General features: G+C 40.7%; 1 protein-coding gene across 3 annotated transcripts in view; it reads left to right on the forward strand.

The window, feature by feature from the left end:
- The window catches only part of fam13b (family with sequence similarity 13 member B), a 70,618-nt gene that overhangs the window by 25,595 nt on the left and 20,726 nt on the right, over nt 1-24,297 (forward strand). For all 3 annotated transcript variants that reach the window (XM_068593726.1, XM_068593735.1, XM_068593744.1), the window contains exons 5-7: nt 758-935; nt 1,168-1,312; nt 11,687-11,814. In XM_068593726.1, the coding sequence (XP_068449827.1) occupies nt 758-935; nt 1,168-1,312; nt 11,687-11,814 (451 nt within the window). The remainder of the gene's footprint in view (nt 1-757; nt 936-1,167; nt 1,313-11,686; nt 11,815-24,297) is intronic.

Below are 24,297 nucleotides of genomic sequence, written 5' to 3' on the forward strand. Positions count from 1 at the left end.
TACCCTCTAATGGCAAAGGTTGTGTTGATATCCCCTGGTATATTATATTTCATATTTATTTTTAAGAACAATTTTAAGCTTTATGACCTCATTAACATCCGGGTTTACTCATTATCATACATCTTCTATGATATTTGGCAAAGTCAGACCAATCCAAGAGGGGGGGTAATACATGGTTAATGGAAAATGAATTGTCACTTCCACAAATCTCCGTCGGTTTCGGTCCCTCCTCTTTGCCCTATCCTCTGTTTCTTTTTTAATCACAGATAATCTATTCTAATCCTATTTGCATGATGATGTTTTTTTCTGTGGCTGTCATGCTGATAACAGCAGTGGGGGAGTTTGCAAGACCCTCCATGTCATTCCTTTCTAATTTTTTGTAAATACTGTACCATAATGGCATTACGATGCCACTACATTTCCACCCTGATGCCATCTCCTGTTTCCCCTCATTGTACCTCAATCTTCTCTGTTTGTACGATGTTTTCTTCAGTAAATAATCTTTCAGGTCAACCATGCAGGAACACAGAGGAATTGAATTGATAACCCATCATGTATTCCACAGTATTTTCAAAAACAGTAATGATGTTTTGCAACATCGAGTGTACCATTGTTTCAAGCATATCATTATAATGGGGATGATGAATACAAACAGCCGTTTCTAGTAAAAGTAATTGGACAAAGTAAGCAAAGCGTATAAAATGTTTATTATTCACATGTAATCATAACCGCTATTCTTCTCTTTTACAACCTCCAGATTACAGCAATGAAGAGGAACTGTGTAGAAACCTGAAGTACCTGCTGCAGCAGCTTCCCCAGCTGAACTACGGCCTGCTGCGCTTCCTGTGCCGCTTCCTGGCCAGCGTGGCCTCCCTTCAGCAGGAGAGCTGGAACATCGGGACGCTGGCCGCTGTCTTCGGACCAGACATCTTCCAGTAAGAGCCCTTTTAACAATTGTGCTTAGATAATCACAATCATCGTTTCTTTGCAAAATAGTTCCAACTGTCAGCTGCTGCTGTGAGCTTCCGGACAACCAAGTGCATCCTTTGCACTTGACACAGAGGCACTTACACATGCATGTATTCAGGTATCGTAATTATTCTAACATCCTGTGGGAAGCAGTGTACAACCAATACAACGCAGTCTTCTCTCGTCTTGTGTTTGCAGTCTGTCAACAGAAGGAGAGGACCTTCGAGACCAGGAGTCTGTCAGCCGAGTCCTGGCAGAGCTGTTGGACAACCAAGAGGGCCTGTTTGACTCCGAGGAAGATGACGTCTCCACCACCAACGACTACAGCTCCATCAATGAACAGGTACTGCTCGTCCCTTTCTTCATCTTCACGAGCCATCACTCAGTTAATCCCTTGAATACTATGTCAGAATCTGCTTGTATATGTGGTAATATCATGTTTTTTAATGGCAAACTGTCTCATTGTAGTTATGCTCAGTGATACCTCCAAATGTGTCGGTACATGAATGGTAAAGAAGGTCTAAATGTTGTTGAAGTCGTCACAGAGAAACATTTGTCAGACATCACAGTGAGGTTGTCCTTTTATTCAGCTTATTCTTTATTTTAGTCTTCGGGCTCAGGCATACACATCTCCTCTTCTTCTGACTTCCCCTCATAGATATACAAAGTATGTTTTATCTATTTTTGCTCAGCCCTCCATCCACCCTTGGGAGTCTTTTCTTCCGCCCGCTGTAGTCAGTGTATAGACCATGTTTGCATGATTCATGCAAACATTAACTCGCATAAAAAAAGAAAAAAGTGCATTAAACATTGCAATAGAGAACAAATAATCCACTTCATATTGTTACATAGCTCTTTGCATAAAAGACAAGTTATTAATACATAAATTCCCTGTCAACATCTCCAAAGTAATATTTAAATTACAAAACACATCATACCTCCTTTTTGTCTTCTCCTCTTGTTCTCTTCTTCCTCTTTAACTTCCACTGAGACGGCTGAAAGTAGCATTTACCTCGGCGAAGGTCAGGGGGGAAATTCTTTCCTGGTTATCACACAGAGAGAAACGGACACACCCACTCTATGAAAAGTGAACAACTGAAGTGCCGGTATGCCATCAAACTCGACAGCATACTCCCCGCTTGCTTTGAGAAGAAATACAAAGCAGTGATAACTGATTTTACTCTGGGAGATGGTCAAATCCTTCATCACAGCATACATTGAATACTTGAGCCGTAACGTTGGAAAACATGGAGTAACGTGGAGAGATCAATGCGCTGTTGATATAGTTTTTAGATGAATGTGAATTCGTGGAAAAGTCAACATTGTTATGATTTGATACATACATCCCTCTGTGAGTTAATACTAGTTGATTTATGAAAGAACTTCTACATTGTGTGCACAGTAATATTGTTTTTCGACTTGCAGTTGATGTACTGTCGTCCATTTAAACAATCCCAAGCAAAATGAGTTGCAAGAATTGACTCCAGAGATACTGGTTTGTAAGTCTAATGCGACCAGGCGACATTCGGAAATGACTCTTGATCCTACAGGGAAACAACAACAAATTGTTTCAGTGAAACAAACCACAGTGAGAGTTATTAGTCAGCTGCAGTAGTTCAGGAAGTAATCACTTCCTCTAGCTGTTGAAGTACAGTACATAGTATTACTGAACAGAAAGTTCCTCGGTCAACAAAATACTTATCAGAAAAATCTAGAAGAGCCGCACCCCAACACGTCCACACACACACACACACACACACACACACACACACACACACACACACACACACACAGTTGAACGCATGCTGAGGTGTGTTCTGTGTCGAGATGGCAGTGCGGATGTGGTTTAATGGCGAAGCTATTTGACTGTGTTGAACTAGACACACCTTTCTGTGTCTGACGTCTGCGTTGAACTCCGAGATCGTGATCGGCAGACTAAAGAAACTCAGAGGCATTTCCCCTGTTGCCCGGCAACACAGCATGACTGCCGGGCCAGCGGCACCAAGAATAACATCGGTAATGTTTTACCTTACAGTGGCCTAATTGCCTTGTGTTATCGTATGATAACATGCACACAGAGGCAATGATTACCCTTGATCTTTATCGCATGTCGCCATTTACGAGGACAATCTCAACACAACAGGCGGTCTGGAGAGATTATATACATGTTGAAGTTAAAGGCTACGGTCGCTGATAGAAACAGTGGCTACAGTAAGTGACATCATCGTTTCAGTTCCACTCAACCGCCTAAGCTGTAGTTTTTCCTTCCTTCATTGATTCCCTCCTTTTTTATTCATTTCTTTGTTGCAGTGTTTTTATTTTAATGTGCTCTCAACTCACGACTCTGCACTGTCGAAGCAAACTTATTTCTAATTTTGCTCGCCTTGTAATCTAGACTCCTTAGAGTCGTCATCTGTCATATCTTTCCCGTATTCAAGAAAACAAACTTACTGGCTTGCGAGAGAAAGATAATTAGATTGAGATTAGATCAACGGTAGGAGAAAAAAACTGAAGACATGTTTTTCATGCAACAAATTCAGTTTCTTTATCTTTGTTGTTTTTTTTTATTGCATGGCGTGTCAGATGAATTAGAATAAAGAGAATAATATCACCAAGAGACATAATTGTGAGATGGAGCAGAAGAGCGGGCAGCAGGGAGAGTGTGAAAACAAATGTGTAAAGACAAATCATCTGTGCGCTGATCCCTGTGTCTTATGTAACACAGAGGGCACAAAAGTGGGCGGTTTGGAGAGGAAGAGGGAGAAAAAGTGGCCAGGAAGATGGGGGAGAAATGGCAAAAGTGCAGAGAGAGAATAGGACCAAAGAAACGGAGGGAGGGAAAGAGCGATGGCGAGGGAGGGGAAGATAAGAAAAGAAGCTGGAAAATGATGTAACCATGCAGCTCACACCTCCAGTCCCTGCGGATCTCTGTGCGAACAAACCTTCATGAAGGGGATTATATACTACACACACACACACCTGCTTTCACACAAGAGAAACACACGCTTCCAGACTAATCAGAAAGCTCAACACGCCTCACAGAGGTTAGTTAGAACCATTAGCATGAACTACAGAGATGATGGACAATGCTTAATGGAGGAAAGTAAGAGACATTGTCCGAGACAGAAGGAGGGTAGAAGCCCACGAATCATCGAGGGAGTGAGACGGACAAAGACAGTTTGTCGTGTCATGGCGTGTTTGGACATAACTTTGAAACTGAATGAGGCAGGCACGGCTCTGACGGTGAGAAGTGCCAAACTGGATTTTGGCTCATTTGTTTGCAAAAAAACGGGAATCTTTAGACTGATTGTTTTCGGTAAGAGCGAGGCTGTGCCGAGGCTTGTTGCTATGATGAAACCGGTGGGCGTGTTTGTTTTAATTCACTGTTTGAAAAAGCCTTTTGTGACTTGAGTATCTGGACAAAGTGGGGAGGAATAATTGTAATCACAGCTCATTCACTTATTTGTTTCAAACACAATTTGAAATGTCATCATGTCTGTGCGTTCATGTCTGAAATAGCCCGTGGCATTTTTATCTTTTGCTTGGCACAATGGCTGGAGAGTCTGTTTTGGTTCCTCATCCCACGAAGGCAGAAAACCAGGGATCGACCACAACCTCATTGAATCCTCTCCATAGAAAGCAGGATGCTCTGTTCTGACTCATACCTTTTTGGAAATTGATCAACAAGGCAGAACCAGTGTGTTGTGAAATATGGAAAGTAAGCGAGATGTCCCATTTCTATAAGCTTGTGTTCTCAGGGGCTGCTTTTGCTATCGAAAAATTGCGTTTTTAGGCTTGATTTAATTTGGCCACTGAACCCCACCCCCTCGATGTGACACCCCGAGTCACCTTCATGTTACAAAGGTTTCACTAGCTTGGATGTTAGAGAGACACAAACACTATTCTGAAAGCAGTTGTGTTAACATAAATGCCACGTAAGCACGAGGTAAAGAATGCTCAGAGAGAAATGAAATGAACTTTGTGTATTTCTTTCCCTTTTTTTTTTAAAAAAAAGAAAGGAAAGCAGCGAACTTCATGCTACATGAACGCTTTAAATGCTGCATGTGTGCAATTTAGAATTAAAATCCCAACTTATTCTAGTGTATTGCATTAATAAAATAAGCAGTAAAACTCTCTAAATAACTAAAAAAAAAATCAAATTTAAAAGACGATTCATTGTCAGAATGGAGCTACTAGTTTCACTGGAGCTCACAATGGCAATTAATTAAGACTGAAACAAGCAAAAATGAGTGTTTAAATCACCAGTGATGCAGCGCGTGAGAAGAGAACGCCCTCCGTACTTCATGCAAACTCAAAGATCCCGTCATGTCTAAATGAAGCCGTAAGAAACGTTAAAGTGACAGGTAAATGAAGCCAGCAACGTTAATGTACAACAGGCTTGAAGAGGACTTAACGTGGGAACTTCTTCCGGCTCGCTGAGTGTTGGACAGTTGGCCACTTAATCAGTCTCTCAACGATGGCCTTAATTTTCCAGGTCTGTTAGTGTAACCTTAGCATACATCAGGATTTGTACTCTTTCTTCACCTCTGCAAACTCAGTCTAGTGCTTCTGGCGCTGAGCCAAGTGTGAGATGCCACAGTGATTGTACAGCTGTGCCCTGGGCTATGGGTATTAATTGGAGCTTGGGGAAAATGAAGTAACGTTACAGCCGGCAGAGGTTTGAACATAAATACTTCATACAAACACAGAATGCGACTTCGTGATAAGCTTATAAACAATATCCTATTTAAGTTGGAATGTGGAGATTTAAGGAGGAGGTGATGGCCTAGTTGGACAGCAAGGTAGATGTATAATATCTCTGTGAGGAGACATGTAGCATGAGCACCACACCTACACACATTCACACGTCAAGTGTTACGCAGCCACACTGTTGATTTTATTTACCGCGACTGCATTTCACGAGCGCTCGGAGAGAATATGAACGTCTGTAAATCAGTTTTTTTTAACACATTTGGATTTAAAGATGAGCGAAGAATCCGGCAGCCCACTCACTGCAGGAACGTTAGGCCAGAGGGCTCCTCTCCTGTAAGCAAACAGTACAGTCACACAAAAATGAGCGAGAGCGCGCTGTGTGATTTCCCCCCCCCCAAATTTAGGAATGAGAAAAAAGGTGTTGATGAATATTTCCCTTCGCTGATGAGCATCTGTGTTTTTATTCATTTATGGGAATTCAGCCTTAATGTGTATTTGTGTTCAGGTGTTTGTTTTAGCTGGATTAGTTGTCATCAGCCATTTTGAGTGGCATTTCTTCATCAGCCAGACACTGTGTTGCACAGTGCAGCAGCAGGCATGGATTTACCTCGTTGAACCGTTAAAGCTCAGACGCTAGTAAGAGGACGCTGGAATTTTAAAACGATTCAACCTAAGTGTTGATGTAAAAAAGTATCTCAGCACCAAATCCATACATTGCTAAATCTAGCAAACCTCCCTCCATGGCCACACCCTCAAAATGATCATGTAGATGGTAAACATCGAACATGGCTATTGTGTGTGCTCACAGCTGTTCCGCCAGCAGCTGGTGAAAGAAATCTGTCAGGAACAATGAGCGTACGGGCAGAATGAACCCAGACGGGCAGATGTCATTACATGCGGGTCAAATGAAATGATTGGATGGACTTATTACAGTCCTGTGGTGAGCCACAGTCGGAGCATTCGATTAATTGATTGCAGTGGAGGTGTAATGAGAATTTTAACAAATATAACAAAAATGTTTTGAAGCAGATTACCTCTCATCATCAGATATGCTTCTCAGTACTGGGCGCGTGCACGTGGACAGCACAGCAGTCTGTCAGGGAGAACGTTGTAAAACTGGTGGTGACTGCTTGCTTCTCCCGTACATCCTCTTGTGTGCAGAACGAGGCATTTTAACAAAAGCCAAGGCAGAGGCGTTGTATTTGTTATGTAAACAACAAGAGAAATACAAAATTCAACCCTTCACTGATACATTCAAGACTTCTGAGCATTACAGCAACACTCCAGTGCTTCCCATGCAAAGTTTTCTAGGAAAAAAGGAAATAAACAACTCAAAAATGAAGAGAACAAATCCATAATACAACATTTTCATATCAACGGTTTAAATCAACCACAACTGGATAAATCTAAACTACCATGCAACTACATTTTGTTGTCCTGAACTTTTTGTCAACCATGTTGAAACCTACGAAACACCAGCAACCTGGATTTCTTTGGCCTACAATGCATCGACTGAATCGGTGTTTAGCAGTCTAACATCAGAATGTAGGAGGGACACAAAAGATCCTTTGAGACATTTTGAGACTTGAAATGTCAGCCCCGGTCCGTTGTCATTGTTCTGTGTTCTTGGCCCACTAATGATGTCCGTGGGGATTTTTGTTTTCTCCTTTTTCCGTCCCCCGAAACTCTGGACCGAACCACCAAACCAGGGCCAAGGCCAGGACCTTTTGTTCCAGGCCGCTCTCTGCCCCGTGCTTTCACCCATACACACACACACACACACACACACACACACACACACACACCGATGCACTCGTCCATCAAAAAGTCCAAACCACACAGCAACTTCTTTTTTTTTTAAACTCTGATTTTAAAAAGGGGGCAATATTTCCAGCTCTATGAATGATGCTTCCAGGTCACCCCGACAGGGTTTTCAACAGCTGGTCTAATATTGTCTCATCACCTCAAAGGCTCTCTGATAACTAACTGGACAGGGCCTCGGTCGCATTGACACCATTTGAATGAACGCCTGTTAAACATTCAAGTTCCTTTGTTCATTATGTCGCCGCCTGCATTTTAATGATGATACACAAAGGGACTTCTATGTCTGAGGTGGTATCCAGACTCGTTGTTGCACATCACAAATCAGCGGCCGTGATGGAATATGCTCTCGATGGCGGATAATCCAAGGTTATATTCACAGCATCGTCTATTCATATTACTAGTGAAAAGCATTGAATTAATGTCACATGATAAATCAGACTTTTAATCGGTGTCTTCAGGTCCCACAAGCTGGGACATTTTTATTCTGCCCAAGACACAGAGAACAATTTCCCACAGAAAAAAACACTCATGTGAACGATGATAGCGGGACGCTGTTTGTTTAGTAATAATAATGATGATTATTATTATTTTTTAGTTTTTAACTGCTTGTCCCATTATCTCATTTAGATCATTATTTAGTTTCAGTTCTGTTTAAATAATTAATTAAAATAATGACACTAACATTTTCTTTTGAATAACTTTTGTTTTAAAAAAACAGAATGTTGGATTTTATGAAACAATAATATATATATATAGATATAAATATATTTATATCTATATATATTCTATGTATATATGAATATATGTTGACAAGTTGAAAGTTATCTTAATTTAAATAAATTGTCTTGTTAAAAACTTCAGAACATCTTTAAAATAGTTCTCTCTAGTCATAATTTTTATTATATTTATTTAAATTATGACTTAAATAAATCAATTAGAAATTTTTCATTCAACCCATTTTTAAACATCTTAATTATTGGTTATGTAATGATGATTATTATTTTTAGTTTTTAACTGCTTGTCCCATTATCTCATTTAGATCATTATTTAGTTTCAGTTCAGTTTAAATAATTAATTAAAATAATGACACTAACAATTTCTTTTGAATAAGCTTTGTTTAAAAAAACAGGATATTGTATGGGATTTTATGAAATATATATATATATATATATATATATATATATATATATATATATATAACTATATATATATATATATATAGTTATATATATATATATATATATATAGTTATATATATATATATAACTATATATATATATATATATATATATATGTGTGTGTGTGTGTGTGTGTGTGTATATATGGCTATATATGAATATACATTGTCAAGTTGAAAGATATCTTAATTTAAATTATCACTTGTTAAAAACTTCAGAACATCTGCAAAATAGTTCTCTCTAGTCATAATTTGTATTATATTTATTTAAATTACGCATTTTTTATTCAAGCCCTTTTTAAATGTCTTAATTATTAGATTTGTCAAACTGAGATATTACCAGTCAACAGTAAATTGTGTTAATATATGAAGCTGGAGGTCAATGAGTTGAAACTAAATCTTGAAGTTAAGTTAAAGTCCTGAGGACAGCTAGGTGATGCATCATCATTTCTCATCTTTTCACACGATGTAGTACATTTACCTCCAAAGATGCACATCACAGTGGCTCTGCATATTTTCACTTAGTTCAGTTTGAGAAACAATTTAATGTTCTTCCCACAAGCAACAAGTCTACGAAGAGCGTGAAGCCGTTTCAGAGTGCGTCGTCTTCATCTAATCACGCACACGCACACTCGGAGGAATTTCGTGTGTCATCTTCGATAATCTGCACAATGTGACCATAATTCCCTGACAACCAATCGGGGCTCATGGAACAGGGGTGTTGTTGCCGTAGCAACGACACAGTGACAGCAGCAGATGGGCTCACTGTTGAGGGGAGTGAAGCAGCGAGGCAGAGGAAGGAAGAGGACAGAGGACAAACGGAGGAGAAGAAAGTCTCATGGTGACGAAGCTCCATCAGGACCTTTAACCCACGTTCCTGCAGGGTTTCCCCCCAGCTCATTTTTAAAGAGACAAGGCACCCCACAATTAAAAAGGCATGTTTTTCCTTTGACCTGTAGTGTTCTCAATGTTTTGGTGATACTGACAGTAGAGATGTCTGCCTTCCCTCACGTACCCTGTGGCACGCGGCTTGTGGAGCTCAATGCGCTACAGAAATCATGACCAAGATATTATGGACACTATAAATATGGACGTACACTATAAACACGAGCCTCTCGTCCAAGTGGACGCACGCTTCCTCGAGGGGGGTTGAAGCCGGTGGATGTAGTTTTGGAGAAAGAAAATAGTTTCAATGTGAAACTGCTCACAACGCATTACACAACGTAATGCGTTGTGTAATGTCTTGAGTCATAAATTCTGAACGAAATATATATATATATGGTATAGCTTGAATCATTTGTGTGTGTGTGTGTGCGTGTTTATCAGTTGATGATATTTCAGAATGAACATGGAAAGAAACTATTTTTCATCAGTAGGCTTCTGCCCAAGGATTTGTGTTTGTGTCTTGTTCACAGGCCGTCAGCTGTCTGTGTTATGAGTTATTCCTGTCTTGTTACTACCCCCTCACTTCTCTCTCCAGCATCTTTCTCCACTCTCTCCTCTCCTTCCCTCCTCCCTCTGTCTACTTTCAGATTCATTACATTCTGCCCTCTATAGCTCCTCTTACGCTACCTTCCTCCCATCCTCTTCACTACCTATCTATGGCATTGACCTCTGCTTTAAATTCACATTTACAAGTTACTAAATGTTACTCAGTATCTGAATCAGAATCTCATCATCTGTAGTACTTAAATGAAACAAATGCCTGTTATTCCAACAACAATTCTTGTTTGTTTCATCGTCTTCACAACAGTTGCTGTAGATACAAAAATGATCAGGCACTTGTAACTAACGCATGTGAAAATCACACGTAATATATATTGCAAAGTTTTAATTTTCTGTCAAGCATTAAAATAGTTTTGCTCATGTAGGTACTGCTTGTGCCGTATTACGTTATGTATAATTCTCATGCATGGGTACTTTGCTACGTCAACATGAAATTGATCTGTCATTTAGTCCTACTTTAATCCCACCAGCCCTCCCTCCCTTTTCTCTATTTGCTGTTTATTATTTACAAGGCAAATATACAAAGTGCTAAACATGAAAGTGCTTTACATAATATTTTACGGAGCCATTTTAAGGTGCCATGTGATTAAGTGCTTTAAAGATATTGGTGTCACGTACGTCATTATCAAATGTCAGGTATGTGCCAGGAAGACTGACATCGATCTGAAGTTCTCCCCCGCAGCTCAGCCAGGATGTATTTAACCACCGTGTCGCTGGCGAGCACGGTCTGGTTTGTCGACATGGTGCGTCTGTGCAGATTACACTGATTATCAGTTGGTAAAGTTCTCAAGATTTGAGAGGATTCTTCATGTTCTAATGTATCATGTTATTGTGTTGTGATTTTACTGGTCCGGCCCACTTGAGATGAAAATGGGCCGCATGGGGCCCCTTCACTAAAATGAGTTTGATGCCCCTGTTGGAGACAGTTCCTCTCCAGATGCTAAACGTCACCTACAGAAATAAACTAACCTCAACAAAATGACCAGGGAAATAGTTTTCATGTGATCTTCACGCAGCGTGGTGAAAGGGATTCATAGTATTTAACTCCAGAAACTTAATCCCTCCAACTTCAGAAGGTTGGCATCAATTTCCAATGTGCTTTTTTCCAAAGGTTCTTGCACGTGTACCCTGATGTAAAAACCTGCTAAACAAGAAAGCTTTGGTTATAATAATAAATAAATACATATTTACCTTGGGATTTCTTTTTTTTAATTTATACAAGTCCTGGAACAGATACTATTTTCTGTAAAGTGAAAAGAAAGATGGAGATACATTTCTAATATTTGCACCGTTATATTTCTTAAACTTTATTACATAGGAAACCAAATTAACTCCCAAAAATACAAATTCCAGATGAATAACTCTGGTAATCAGACCATAAACCCTTTTGTTCTCTAAATAGCAATGTCTAAACGCGCCTTTTCATCGGAAAAAAAAACAAACAATATAGATATTTTAAGTAATAACCTTTTGTGTCTTCTGTATTTCTGTCTTCAGATCACAGAGCTGTTGGACGATGAGAAGTGCGAGGCCGAATGTGAAGAGCTGCCTCAGGACGGAGAGGAGGGTCCTGTCTCCTCTGACTCACCACAACACACACTCGCTGACGACAGCCCCTCAGCCAGGTGAGGCACACAGACTTCTCCTACATGAGGAGATAAGAGGGTCGATTCTGTTTCATTCTCTCTGGTCACCTCGTGAAGAGTCTAACGTATTCAGAGAAGACATGACATGTGACAGAGGCCCCTGAACTGGATTTTAAAAAAACTGCACATTTAAGTGATATGGTTTTGAGTTCAATATCTGCTGTTTTTCTCTCTGATCGACACAGTTTGTTTGTTGTATCATGGATTATTATAATATCTCATCACTTTCTAGTGGCGTTCATGCAGCTCTCACTTGTCATCAGTTTTCCCGCTTTCAAAGGTTATCTACTCAAAGATGAATTTGGATCATTTAAAACGTTATTGTTTCAGTAGTTGAGCTCAGGTTGTCGATGGTCTGTGGTGTAGGGAAGTAGTGACAGAAGCAGCAGGCAACCTCATCTCGTCAACCAGCTACATGTTTATTAGTTGGTGTATGTTAAAAAGGATTCTCCACACGTGAGCCTCTCCTCATTATTTAATGTCATAGTTGTTGGAACAATGTTATGAGTAAACAATCCTCCAAAATGTATGTTACGGCGTTGTGACGGTAGTTTCCATTTGGTCACGCTGAAAGATGCAGCGCTCGAGCTCTGTAGTTTAGCCACGGGTCGGTTCCTCACAGATGTTCAATCCCGCTGAAGAAAGATGAGGACCGCCTGTAATCTCAATCTCTTGCGTGTGGCCAAAGAGAACAGTGAGCGTGTGTCAGTAAAAAATGCACAAAAGACATGATAATGCTGATATGGGAAGAGTCACGCAGTTTTTGTTAGATAAACTCAAGTCAGTACAGAACACAAAAGGAAATTAGTGAATTAAGGTGTATTCACTGAGTTTCCAAAGCAAAGTTGCAAAATGCTTCTTAATTAAAGCATTTAGCGTGAAATATCAAACGGGTAGGTCAGTGAGCCAGCGCTCCACTCGGCAAAGTAGTCTACCAGCAGCGGAGGGACCGCAGGGTGTAATTCCTGTCTGCAAAAACAGCCAGATTCCCTGCTGACGCTGTGCGCACTTTAAGTTATTCAAAATAAATAAGGTGGAGCTATCATTTGTATTGCAAATGTGCTTTTTTACTCCGAAAATAACAACTCATTTGGTTGTGAAAATATAGAATTTGAGTCGAAAATGTACGCAAAATGTTCCTTTTATGATTTAAATAGCATGAATATCTGTGTCGAGGTCCCATTGCAGTCATGCAGCTGCACTTAAATATGTTGCTTTTTTTATTTGTTCAATCAGCACCGAGTCCACCGCAATGTTCTGCTTACTCAGCGGCTGGCTACCTGTTAGGCAAAGACAACGTAGTAAAGCAATGTAAGGCAATAAATCAGTCCGCTGTGAGGCTTTACAACACTCTGTGTGTGTGTGTGTGTGTGTGTGTGTGTGTGTGTGTGTGTGTGTGTGTGTGTGTGTGTGTGTGTGTGTGTGTGTGTGTGTGTGTGTGTGTGTGTGTGTGTGTGTGTCATGCTGCAAGTCTGGTTGGTAGTCCCTCTGGCCTTTAAAATGATTACAGTGTAATCCATAATCCACACACACACACACACACATGACTGAGAAAATACACACACACACACACACACACACACACACACATGCAATATATCTCTGGCAGTAACTCGGAGACAAAAGCATGAATTGACGTCGTAACTGGATCAAGGCAACATTAATGTTTTAAACATGTTGCCAAGATTCCCGTTGTGATAGTTCAGCAGGGATAACAAGCTGCTTCAGCACGCGCGTGTCATGAGTGGGTGTCTGCATCGTTTCATATCTAAGTGGTTTAGTAGTTAATGCATTGTTTGTGGGGCAACACGAAAGGATCCGTGTGTGTGTGTGTGTGTGGGTGTGTGTGTGGTCTGGTGTATGGTTTTAGGTGACAGCTGTTGTCCATCGGTTCTCAAAGCTTTAATGATTGCTGATGAAGCAAATTATTTTAATTAAACAACGCTGGCCAAAACAGTTTTCATCTTTCAGTGGCATGTTGTTGTTAGTAATAATTCTCTTTTAGCTGTTGCGAGCCTGCAGCCATCATCATCCCCGTGACCTTCTCTAACCTCGGTGTCTGGTCTGGGGGATTATTGCTGCATACGTAGACCTGCATGTGGAGTCTGCAGCCCACACCACAAATCCATTGAAATAATGTCGGCCCGGAGCTTAAAGAATGCATCTGTTTAAACTGCTAAAAATATCAAGTACTCTGAATTCCTTTGAAGCATTTAGTCTACTCGCTCATCTGACCTAAAAGTAAAGAAATGGTAATACTTCTGGGTTTTATGTGGAAACCCACGTATTTTAGTTCCAGCTCCACATGCAACACACTCCAGACGTGGACCAAAAGCTTCATAATTACACCACAGTCAGAGATAAAAACACAATTGTACTGATATTAGATTGCTTTTTTGATTTTGCTATTGTAGGAACAACTTGGGGCTTTCAGCCACAGTTTTTAATGAACAAAATGACCAACAATATTTGATTTTCTTGTTCTGATAAATACAGCCACGCTGAGTGGAACACAAATGAACCTAATCAGTATGCTGTTATAGAGCCAAAGAAAGCCGACACATTTTTACACTAAAGAAAAGGGAACCAGTGAATTTCAATAGTTTTTTATTAAAAAAAGGACTTTAATTTATCAATTGTTTCACTTACTATAAATGTTGCAAATCAATTTTCTGTCAATGGATTAATTAACTAATTGTTTTATGTAATGTTAAAATTATATTTGAGGATAATTTGTTATATTTCTGTGTCTCGTGAAACATTTCCCAAACCAGCAGTGTCATTAATTTTAAGCATGTGTGCGTGGTCCGTTTTAAAAACACAACTCTTTTAATGAATTATTAATCGGTTGTTGATTTGTCTTTCATCTCAGTTTGTTGTCATTCATTTTGTGCCCCTCCTCCAGCAGTGTTACCCATTTCAATTCTCTCAAAACTTTGCCAAAGTAACCCTCACCTTGAGGATTCTTTAACTTAAAACTCCCTCACTGTTCTGAGAGTCGCTCGCCGTTTCATGTGTGTTTCATAAGTTATTCTCTGACAAAGAACTGGTTGTGCCAGCTCTGAAATAGAAAGAAAGTTCCCGACTAGTGACTCAACATTTACTGAGGTTGTTGTTGTCGCTCTTGACAGACAGGGAAGTCTGTGGCTGCTGCTGTGCACCCTTAATAGACTCTGACACACACACACACACACACACACACACACACACACACCTTACACGCTGACACCTTCTGCTCATTTCAAATCTATATATAATCTGGTATTTCTCTTCTGATCTCTCTGCTTCCTCTGTTACTACTCCCCTCCTCTGCTTTTATCTTCTCTTACTGTGGAAAGTATTTTTCATGAGGCCACTAAAATGTCCGGCAGGCCACGGCAGAGGACTCTTGAGATGCACTGCCGGCCCCTGTGAGGAGGAGCGGGAGGGAGGGAGCGAGGAGGAGGCGGGAGAATCGGAAAGTGTCTGTCCTTGCGAACGATTTATAGATTTTTTTTCCGTTCAAAATGCAATGTCAGACCTCTGGAGACAAAAGGTCAACCCAGAAGATATCATTTAAACACATTACAAAACACTTATCTTCAATTTTGTCTAAGTGTGATCTAGAACCACCGTTTTGTATTGATTACATAATATTTGACCAAAAATGTGCGGTGTTAAGGGGCCCTTTGCGTTTTATGGACAGAGAAGAGTCACTCAGATTCACCACATCGCCCCTGTGCTCAGTAGTGTTGAGTCAGGTTCAGTTTTGACCTTGTTGCTGACCTTTCAGTGAGCAATCAATGCAATGACAGCTGTCCAAGACGTAAGCTGAAGCTTGTGACAGACGCAAAGCAAGAAAAAGCTTTGATCCATCCAAACCCTCCTCATGCCTTCTCGCCTTATTTTGTCTTAAGAGGAAACGCATATTGAACAGAAAACATCTTTGCTCTGTGCTTTCTTGGTACTTTATTTATAAACATGTGTCACGTATGGTGAATCATACATCAGCAGGATTTCCACATAGAAATAAACACAGTATATAAGTTTGTGCAGGACAGTATCAGTGGTTTGGGTTTTAGTATTTTGACCTATTTTACTGTTTTCTACCGTTTATTAATTATATTACTCATTTAAATTTTTTACTTTGTCTCTTGTGTGGACTTTACCCTGTTTGCTGCTGTAATCCTGAAATGTGCCCACTGTGGGACTAATGAAGGAATATCTAATCTTATCTAATATTTTATGAGTGACCCAAGGAAATAAGACACAGACACTTTTGACTCAAATATTGTGCAAAAAAATAAATAATTATATACCCTGTACTGTCACTTAAATTTGCCTATTTTGAAGTGTAGTCTAGTGTCGGTAGCGCGATGCACGCAGGATGTGATTCATCAAAAATATAGATTTAAAATCTAACTCGGGCATGTTGGCAGTGTCTGAGAGCATAATAGGCTTTTGGTTGGTTGTTGTATTATAAATGATGAACTTTTTTTTTTTTTTTTTTACAGCTGATCTCAGTTTGCAGTGTCCCTGCACACAGGACAGTTTTGAAAACAGTTCATGTGCACACTTACAGTAGAACATACTGCACGTTGCATAGTAATAGAGACAACATGAGTGTTCAATAGTTACTCAAGAGACACCTCTATCAACGTGTGGTCCATTTAAAACTCAAAGCATCCACTCATATTATTACGTTTACATTTAAAAAGAAGTTCTCTCTCTCTCTCCCTCTCCCTCTCCCTTTCTCTTTCTTCCTGCCTCCCTCACCCTTCACTTCCCGATTGTGTCAAGGCCCGGGCCCCTGCACGGGGCACAATGTGTGATACGATATCCTAACTGACCTAGATAGCACCACTCACCACGTGTGCTATCAGTTCTCCCCCACAGTTCTGGTACAGAAGTCCTATCTGGCTTTCTAATGAGCACTCGCGTCCCTCAGTCTTCGCAGGGAGGGAACACAATCCTTTTGATTGTCGGCCCACACGCTGCTGCCGAGGCCTCGTCGGGTCAACACCTTGCCACAGGAGTTTCTTTGTGTTACTCACAGATGATCACGTTAAAGGTCGGGATTAGAGTTCAGCTCAAAGTACCAGGAACGACAAATCAACCGAAAAACGAGTTGATGATTAATGACCCGAGTTGTGTAACGGTTATTCTTTATTTCCTTGAGGAATCTGTGGGATGTTGTAGAGTTCCTCTTGGATTCCTTCAGTGGTTGAAACACTTTTATAAATCAGTGGTACATCTGGGTCCTACTTATTTTGATGTACAACTCAAAGAGACACTTTTGGATTATCTCCCTTTTCAATAACATTGCCTTATTCTGTTGTTTGATATTGACTTTTATACAACAATATATTATACTTCGTTGCGTTCACCATTAAAATATTCTTCGTAAAACAGACACTTGGTATACTTAACATGTTGTATGATTCCTGACTTCAGGCTTAGACATTTGGACCGGTTGTTTAGTGGTCACTATTCCACTAAGGCTCGCAGGCAAAGACTCCTACCGTGAGATGCCAGACACGCATTACATCATAGAATGCGAAAATGCTCATAATTTATCGAGTAATCTCAGGTTTTTCTGTTCATATTCTCGTTCGTTATCTTTTGCTGAAGTTTTTCATCAAACTTCGTATTGTTGGAATTCCCCTTCGAGCGCCAGATAAAACTGTGCGTAATCTCAAGCATGATATCCTTTCTTACTTTGAACCAAGTTAATCTGATGTCTTGTTCTTTTGGAAACGCACTGGCTGACACGGAAACATTGTGAGGACAAAAAGATCCTACCCTCGTTTCCTTGTGTGATTGCTTTGATTCAGTCGGTGTTTATCAGCTGCACGGTATCACACCTGATGGGTGCTTACAGATATAAGGGGCCATGTCCACCAACTGTGGATGTTAATTATTTGACCAGGTGCTGAGTGTGCAAATTTGGCTTTTTTAAAAATGTATTAGCCAATCACAGTTAGCGTTGCAAAAGTCTGGGAATATTCAAAGTTGGAAACTTTCCACGGGAATAAACAGGAATTAACAGGAATAAACTGGATATTTTGGGATATTTTAACTGTATTTCCCTTCTCATAAGCAGACATGCACGCAAACATTTATAATACAACTTTTTAGAATGACATTTTGTGAGTACAACTTTATTCTTTCATCGAACAACAAAAACATGAACGTCCTACTCTCACTGCTGTAAAAAGTCTACTGTATACAAATAAACTTGGTATTAAAATAAACATGGCTTCAGTTTACCAAGTAATCAATATGCTAATGACAAACAGAGTTGGGAAAGTTCACTTTCTACATGAACCGGTTCAGTTCAAAGTTCATAATTCAACATTTTGAACTAAGTTCACACCTCCAAAAAAATGAACTAGTTTTTTTCAATATGTTGCAGCTATAATTGAAATCTCTGTCTGCAGTACCGCTCCCGGCCTCTACGCAACTCGGCGCTCTCACACTTGCCAGGCGTCGGGCTGAAACGTTCAGACGCAACACTGATGACAAAGACGTTAAAAACGACAGAACGTTTTATGTTCTGTTGTTTATGTTCACGTTTATGTTTCTGGCAAACGATGTTCCCAACCTGCTGCATTCAGGGTCCAGCTGAGATAGGCGAGCATAGTCTTGTTCTCAATTTAGTTCCCTGTTATATGCTTTTGCAAAAAAACGTAGGCCATTTTTTTTCCATTCAAAATTCCCAAAAATGGGATAAACACTCGTCGTCATGCTTCCTCGCCCACAACATCTCATTATCCACACGAACCTTCGGGTCGTCTTCCTTTCTTACGTTGTCCATCCAGCAGAGCGAGGGCCAGAGCAAGTACTATGATATTCCATATCATCGCAGCCAGATGCTACCGAAGTGTCTCGGCTGGGGAGAAAAGCACTTTTCAGGGACGCACACCCCAACTGTGAAATATGCACATTTGAAACACGTTAATTACACTTGAATACCTCTCTCCCTCTTCTCTCAGCGCTGTTTTCCTCCGCACTTTTGTTTGTATTGATATTTTTCCCTCTGTGTCGCTTCATTCTCCGGACAGCTCTTTAGGCATCACTGTCACTCCTCTCCATCCCTTTGTCATTAATCATTTGTCAAATGCGTTGATGCCTGAATGTGTCTGAGAAGCTGCCATCGCGAAAGGCTCTCAGGATGATTTAAAAGACACAGGTGTGCTTCTCTGTGTGTGTGTGTGTGTGTGTGTGCGTGTGCGTGTGCGTGTGCGTGTGCGCACACCATTACATAGCCCTCTGTAATAACTGCTGAATTTATATTCACCACTGAGTGGTCCAAAAAAAATCAAACCGCCTCCCCTTGCCGACTCTTGATTGGCTCGCAGAAGTCCTTCCTTCTTTACGATTGGCTCCCAACTTCAGCCCGTCCCATCTCATTGGTCCTCCTGAGAGTTGTTGCCTGGTTACATCAGAAGCTCATATATTTGAGCAGAGCTCTGGATGTTTACTGCAGCACTTCTACAGGCAGTGCAGGCGGAAACAACCTCACACACTCATACACACTCCTTCAAGAACAGACACGCACATACTGGTTCAGAGGACGCCACAGAATGCACCCAGGCGATACCCCGACTCTGCTGCTCGACCTGCTTGTGCCGACGCTGACTCCTCAAAGTGCTCAGCTGGGATAGAGCGACCCACTGGATACGAGGCCGAGCTTTAGCCGCCCCGTCACTGACAGAGTAGAAACCTGACGGAGACGCTGAGAGTTCAGGCAGAACAAGCCGAACAGCTGGATTCTGCTCCTGCAGGAGATGTGTCAAGCGGTTAACAGGCAAAAAGACAAAAGCGACAGGAATCGTGCTGAGTTTGGTTAAAAGTCAGGCTGACTTCTCTGCGGGTGTTGGAAAATAGAAAACACGCTGGACTTTCAATAACCCGCACCGGGCAGCGGAAGAAGAGACACAGCAGAGAAACTGACAAACAGCCTGCCAGACAAACGAGACAACCTTCACTCTGAAAAACCTTCAGGCTGAAACAAAACAAAAAGGACAGATCACAGTGAACGCCACACAGCTGGGAGGATATGGCCTGTGACATTCTGCTTCAGAGGTAAACATCAGGGTTGTGTAACGTCTCAAGTCCGACTGGAATGCAGGATGCATGGATCGATGGATGGATGGATGTGAAGAAAAATGTGGTTGGATGCTAGATAATTGAATGGATAAGCATCGCTGGGTTTAAGAGCGGAAAGATGGCAATAGAAGGGAAAATGAAGTGGAATAATTAACAAAGAGATACAAGGTGAAAGCTACATTAGTGGATTAACTCGTGAATGAATTAGTGGAAGGTTTTATGTGATGTAATGTCTTTTTATTAGGAATTGGAGGGTAACTAGATTGGGTTGTGCATAGCTTGCTTATTGTTTGGTTACCAGGCAGAGATGAAAACGAATACAGAGACAGGAGAAAGTCTTTTCCTGTGCAGGAATAGAAACAGGGCAAGACATTACTTAGCAGCTGACATTGTGTTATGCAAGTATGAAGGAGGCAGAGGGATCTGGCTGAGAATGTGTCAGCATTTTTTGTGACAAAGTGGGGCTGATAATGGGAGTTATCCTGATTTAATCAGTGTTTTCTCAATCAATCATACTGTTGCAATGTATCTGAGGCATGTAAAGATGCAGTCCTTGATTAGTCTAATAAATGCCTTAAAATAATAATTACAATAAGAATATTTTCTTGATTAAATGCCTTAAAATAATCATTTCTCACAGTCCACGGCAATGTCTTTTATGTTTAGATATTGTAAAATTCTTCTCACAAATTCTCACATTTCAAGTCCATTTACCATCTACCGATCCCAACCCTTCTCAGATGTGACCTGGTCAACGTTTGAGTCGGTTGAATGCACGGCTCCGTGAGAGTTTCTTGGCTCCGACATGAAGCTCCGTAAATGTTTACTCTTCCAGAGGCTGAGAGACGAGCTGTCAGTGAGATGCAGGACGATGCTTCAGATTCTGTGTGAAGGGAGACGCAGTGAAATGTGTTGTCTTGTGCACGCTGACACCCAATATACGTGTGGTATACAATTATGTGTGTGTGTGTGTGGGGTGGAGGGGGCGTGGAGGGGTGTGGTGGTGAAGGGGGAGGGGTTGATGGATGCGTAGACTGCAGCAGTCTGTAAGACCTCCCAGCCAGAACAGAGCAGGCTTGCTGACAACAGCACCTCTGTGGAATCACAACTAACCTTAAACTCACCTTACACACACACACACACACACGCACACACACAATCTTTGAGTTACCAGAGGATTGCTGTAAATAATCCAAGGCTCCCTTTTCCTCGTCGCCATCCGCACTGATGACACAAAGTTGCTCTGTTGACATTTTATTTTGTTTATTTAACGCAGCAGGCAAAACCACAGTGATGCTGAGATGTTTTTGTTGTTTAGTCACTCGGTCAGCTGAAGTGAGGCCACCGATACCACAGCACAGCGTTTAAGCTCTGCAGTAAATCCTGCGTGCAACAAATACTCCTGGCCTATATTTGTGTTATGTGGTTTGTAGTATATACAATTAGACCAGTTGTTTACACAACAACAATAAATGAACTTGTCACTGAAAGGCAGCAGAGACTGCGAAAGCTGGATTCAACCATGCATTGTTAAAATACTGAGTTATAGTAAAAACAAGAGCATCACCTTGCAACAGAGCATAAACATAAGTCGGACATAAATTTATAAAGGTCGCAAACCTTCTGGAGGTGTAACATGCAAGCTGACATTGCCATATGAAGTCGAATATTTCGTGCAGTACACTGAAAGTTAAATGTATTTATGCACAAAGCTCATGGCTTCATGACCAGTAAAACATACGAGGCAGTAATGTGTTAAACTGGCAGTACATGTGAAGGTTATGAAGTCCACATTGAACTATTCTCCCATGATAAATTAGAATAGATAGTTTATAAGTAGCGTAATGTGTTTAAAATAAACAATTTAAGTGGGCAGCGCCCCAGAAATAAGTATATCAAAAATAGCAATGATCATCACCACTTAATCTAATTTCAAAAGTTGTTTTTTCTTCTGAGACGTTATCAAAGTGTTTGCCTGTTTACTCAGATCACTTTAAATGGTTTTACAGTATCAGAGCCAACAAGGTGTGACTCCTTAAGTCCTTTTCTCTGTCTTTGGCTACCTCTCCAGTCCGTAGGGCAGGAGCTAATCTAATCGGACCTACGGGGAGCACATTGGAAAGCTGTTATTCCTCAACTACGGCTTCCTTGTTGCACACGTTGTCGGGTTTAAGGCCAAGATCAGCAATATGAGCAAATACTTAACCTTAAACCCTCTCAGAGAAAGCTTGTTGTTGATTCATTTGTTAAAATGTGTCTTAACTGCATGATATGCACTCCAACAAGCATCTTCATTGAAGTGAACCGTTTTCATCAGTTCTGTTTGCACAAGTATCATTGAATGATTTAATAAACATTAAACAACAAATGATCTTATACTCAGAAACACACACAACATCTTAAGAAACCCTAATTAACCCTATTAAAGAATAACTTAACCACACTGGCATCTGCGTAAAGTTTCCAGTAAGTTGCACCTTTTCGGGCAAGGTCAGAAATGTGCTCTATTGTATGAGGTGCTACATAATAGCTGAGGAATGATGAACACCTGTTATTAAACTTGGAACAACACCGATTAAAAGAAAACATTCATTCACGCACAATATTTCTGTCGAGTGCCGAGGGTTATGAGTTGAGGTGAAATAAACACTTGCAGGCTCTGTAGTCTGAACCAAGACGGAAAAATATTCACTCAACCAAACAGCTTCCTCTTTAAGAAAAGCAAATGTTGCCAAATCGGCACTTTTGCTTTTTGTGTTAGCACACTTTTGTTTCGGTGAAATTAGCCTGCTGTAATAACGCCCAGCAGATGATGTCACAGTGACCTGACACACCCAGAGTACACTCCTACACCAAAAACAACATTGCATTTGTGCCGGGGAGTGTATCCAGTTTGTCAGAGCAAAATACCATTGGATTGTTTTCCACTTGAATTATTATTATAAAATATACTATATTATTACATTTCTCAGCCATTGTACGAAGGTAATGTTGGTAGTCACAGTTAATATTCCTAAAACAGAATGGAAACATGCATGTTTGTTTTGTTAAGTTTTGTTTAAAGATATTTATTTGTGTGTAATGGACAAGTAGAGACTGGTGTGTCGTCCTCTACGATCGGTCATGTGCCTGAACCAAAAGTGCTTTGCAAGATACTCTGTTCTCTTCTTGGGTGTGAAGCATATTTGTTATGGTGTGTTCACACTGAAAGCGTTGCGAATATTTCGCAACGCTTTCAGTGTGAACACGGCATCAGTCTGACAGCTAGTGAAGGAAGGCTCTCACCTTCAGACATAATCCAAACCTCCTCAAAACCACTTCCAACTACATCAGGGACCAGGAATGCTCAGTCCATGTCATGGTGTTCTCTGCAGGGAAGAAAAACCCAAAAGGGCCAACAAAGGGGGTCGTACAAGGTCCTTCAGGGCTCATACACGCTGATAGAAATGTTATGAATGCCGCGGCTTTCGGGAGCTCGAGGAGGGCCGGGACGCCCCAAAGGCCACAACAACAATTTCAGTTCAAGTCTTCGGGGGCAAAATGGTGTAAGATCAGATATTATCTTTGCTACTTAATTTGTGTGGAGATTATGTAACGTCCTTGAGGGCCCTATCAATGATCTATTGTTAGTGATGCAGCCACCCAGCCTGGTCCCTTTGGGTACAACTCAGCAGGAGAGCCAGAGCTGTCAGATGGTATCAGTCGCTGCCGCAGAGAGCTGCGTGTCCCCGCTTAAAGGGCAGTTCTCTACGCTGACGAACAGAAGAAGAAAGGGAGGAGGGTTTCAAATTGCAAAGGATCGGCGTCCAGATAATTATGGACTTAATAATAGATTGGCCTTCCACAAATCCAGAAGCTAGTTTAATATCATCCAAGTATTTATTTACTTGGGAGAGCAAGCAAATCAAAAATAACGTCTGTTTTTACTTTTGATTACTTCCCTCACAGCCACATTATTTGGGCAGTTTTGGGAGGCTTACTTACTATTTGATCTCCAAAACACTTCCCTTTGAGTATAACACACACACATATTCACTTGTGTTACATTCAAAGCCAGTAACAAGGACGTGGACAGATTAGAGAAAAGAACCACTGCGGAGAAAGATTGAGAAAGACCTTGAGAGAAAGATGACAAAAGAGTAAAGAAGATGTGATATTTCTGTATAAAGCATGAGAGAAAGTGATGAAGAGAAGGAGCGAGGCAAGATTAATAACAATGGTATGTAAAGTGGTATGTAAATAGAAAGGCAAATTTCAATCAAGAGGGAAATAATGAGAGGAGAGAAAAGAGATGTAGCCAGCAATGATAGAAACGAGGGAGGAATAAGAAGAACATATCGAGAAAGAAGAATAAAGATGGAGGGTGTTATT

Source organism: Clinocottus analis, unplaced genomic scaffold (assembly GCF_023055335.1).
Source record: "Clinocottus analis isolate CAN_PGR_092001 unplaced genomic scaffold, fCliAna1.0.p SCAF_10, whole genome shotgun sequence".
NCBI classification, from domain to species: Eukaryota; Metazoa; Chordata; class Actinopteri; order Perciformes; family Cottidae; genus Clinocottus; species Clinocottus analis.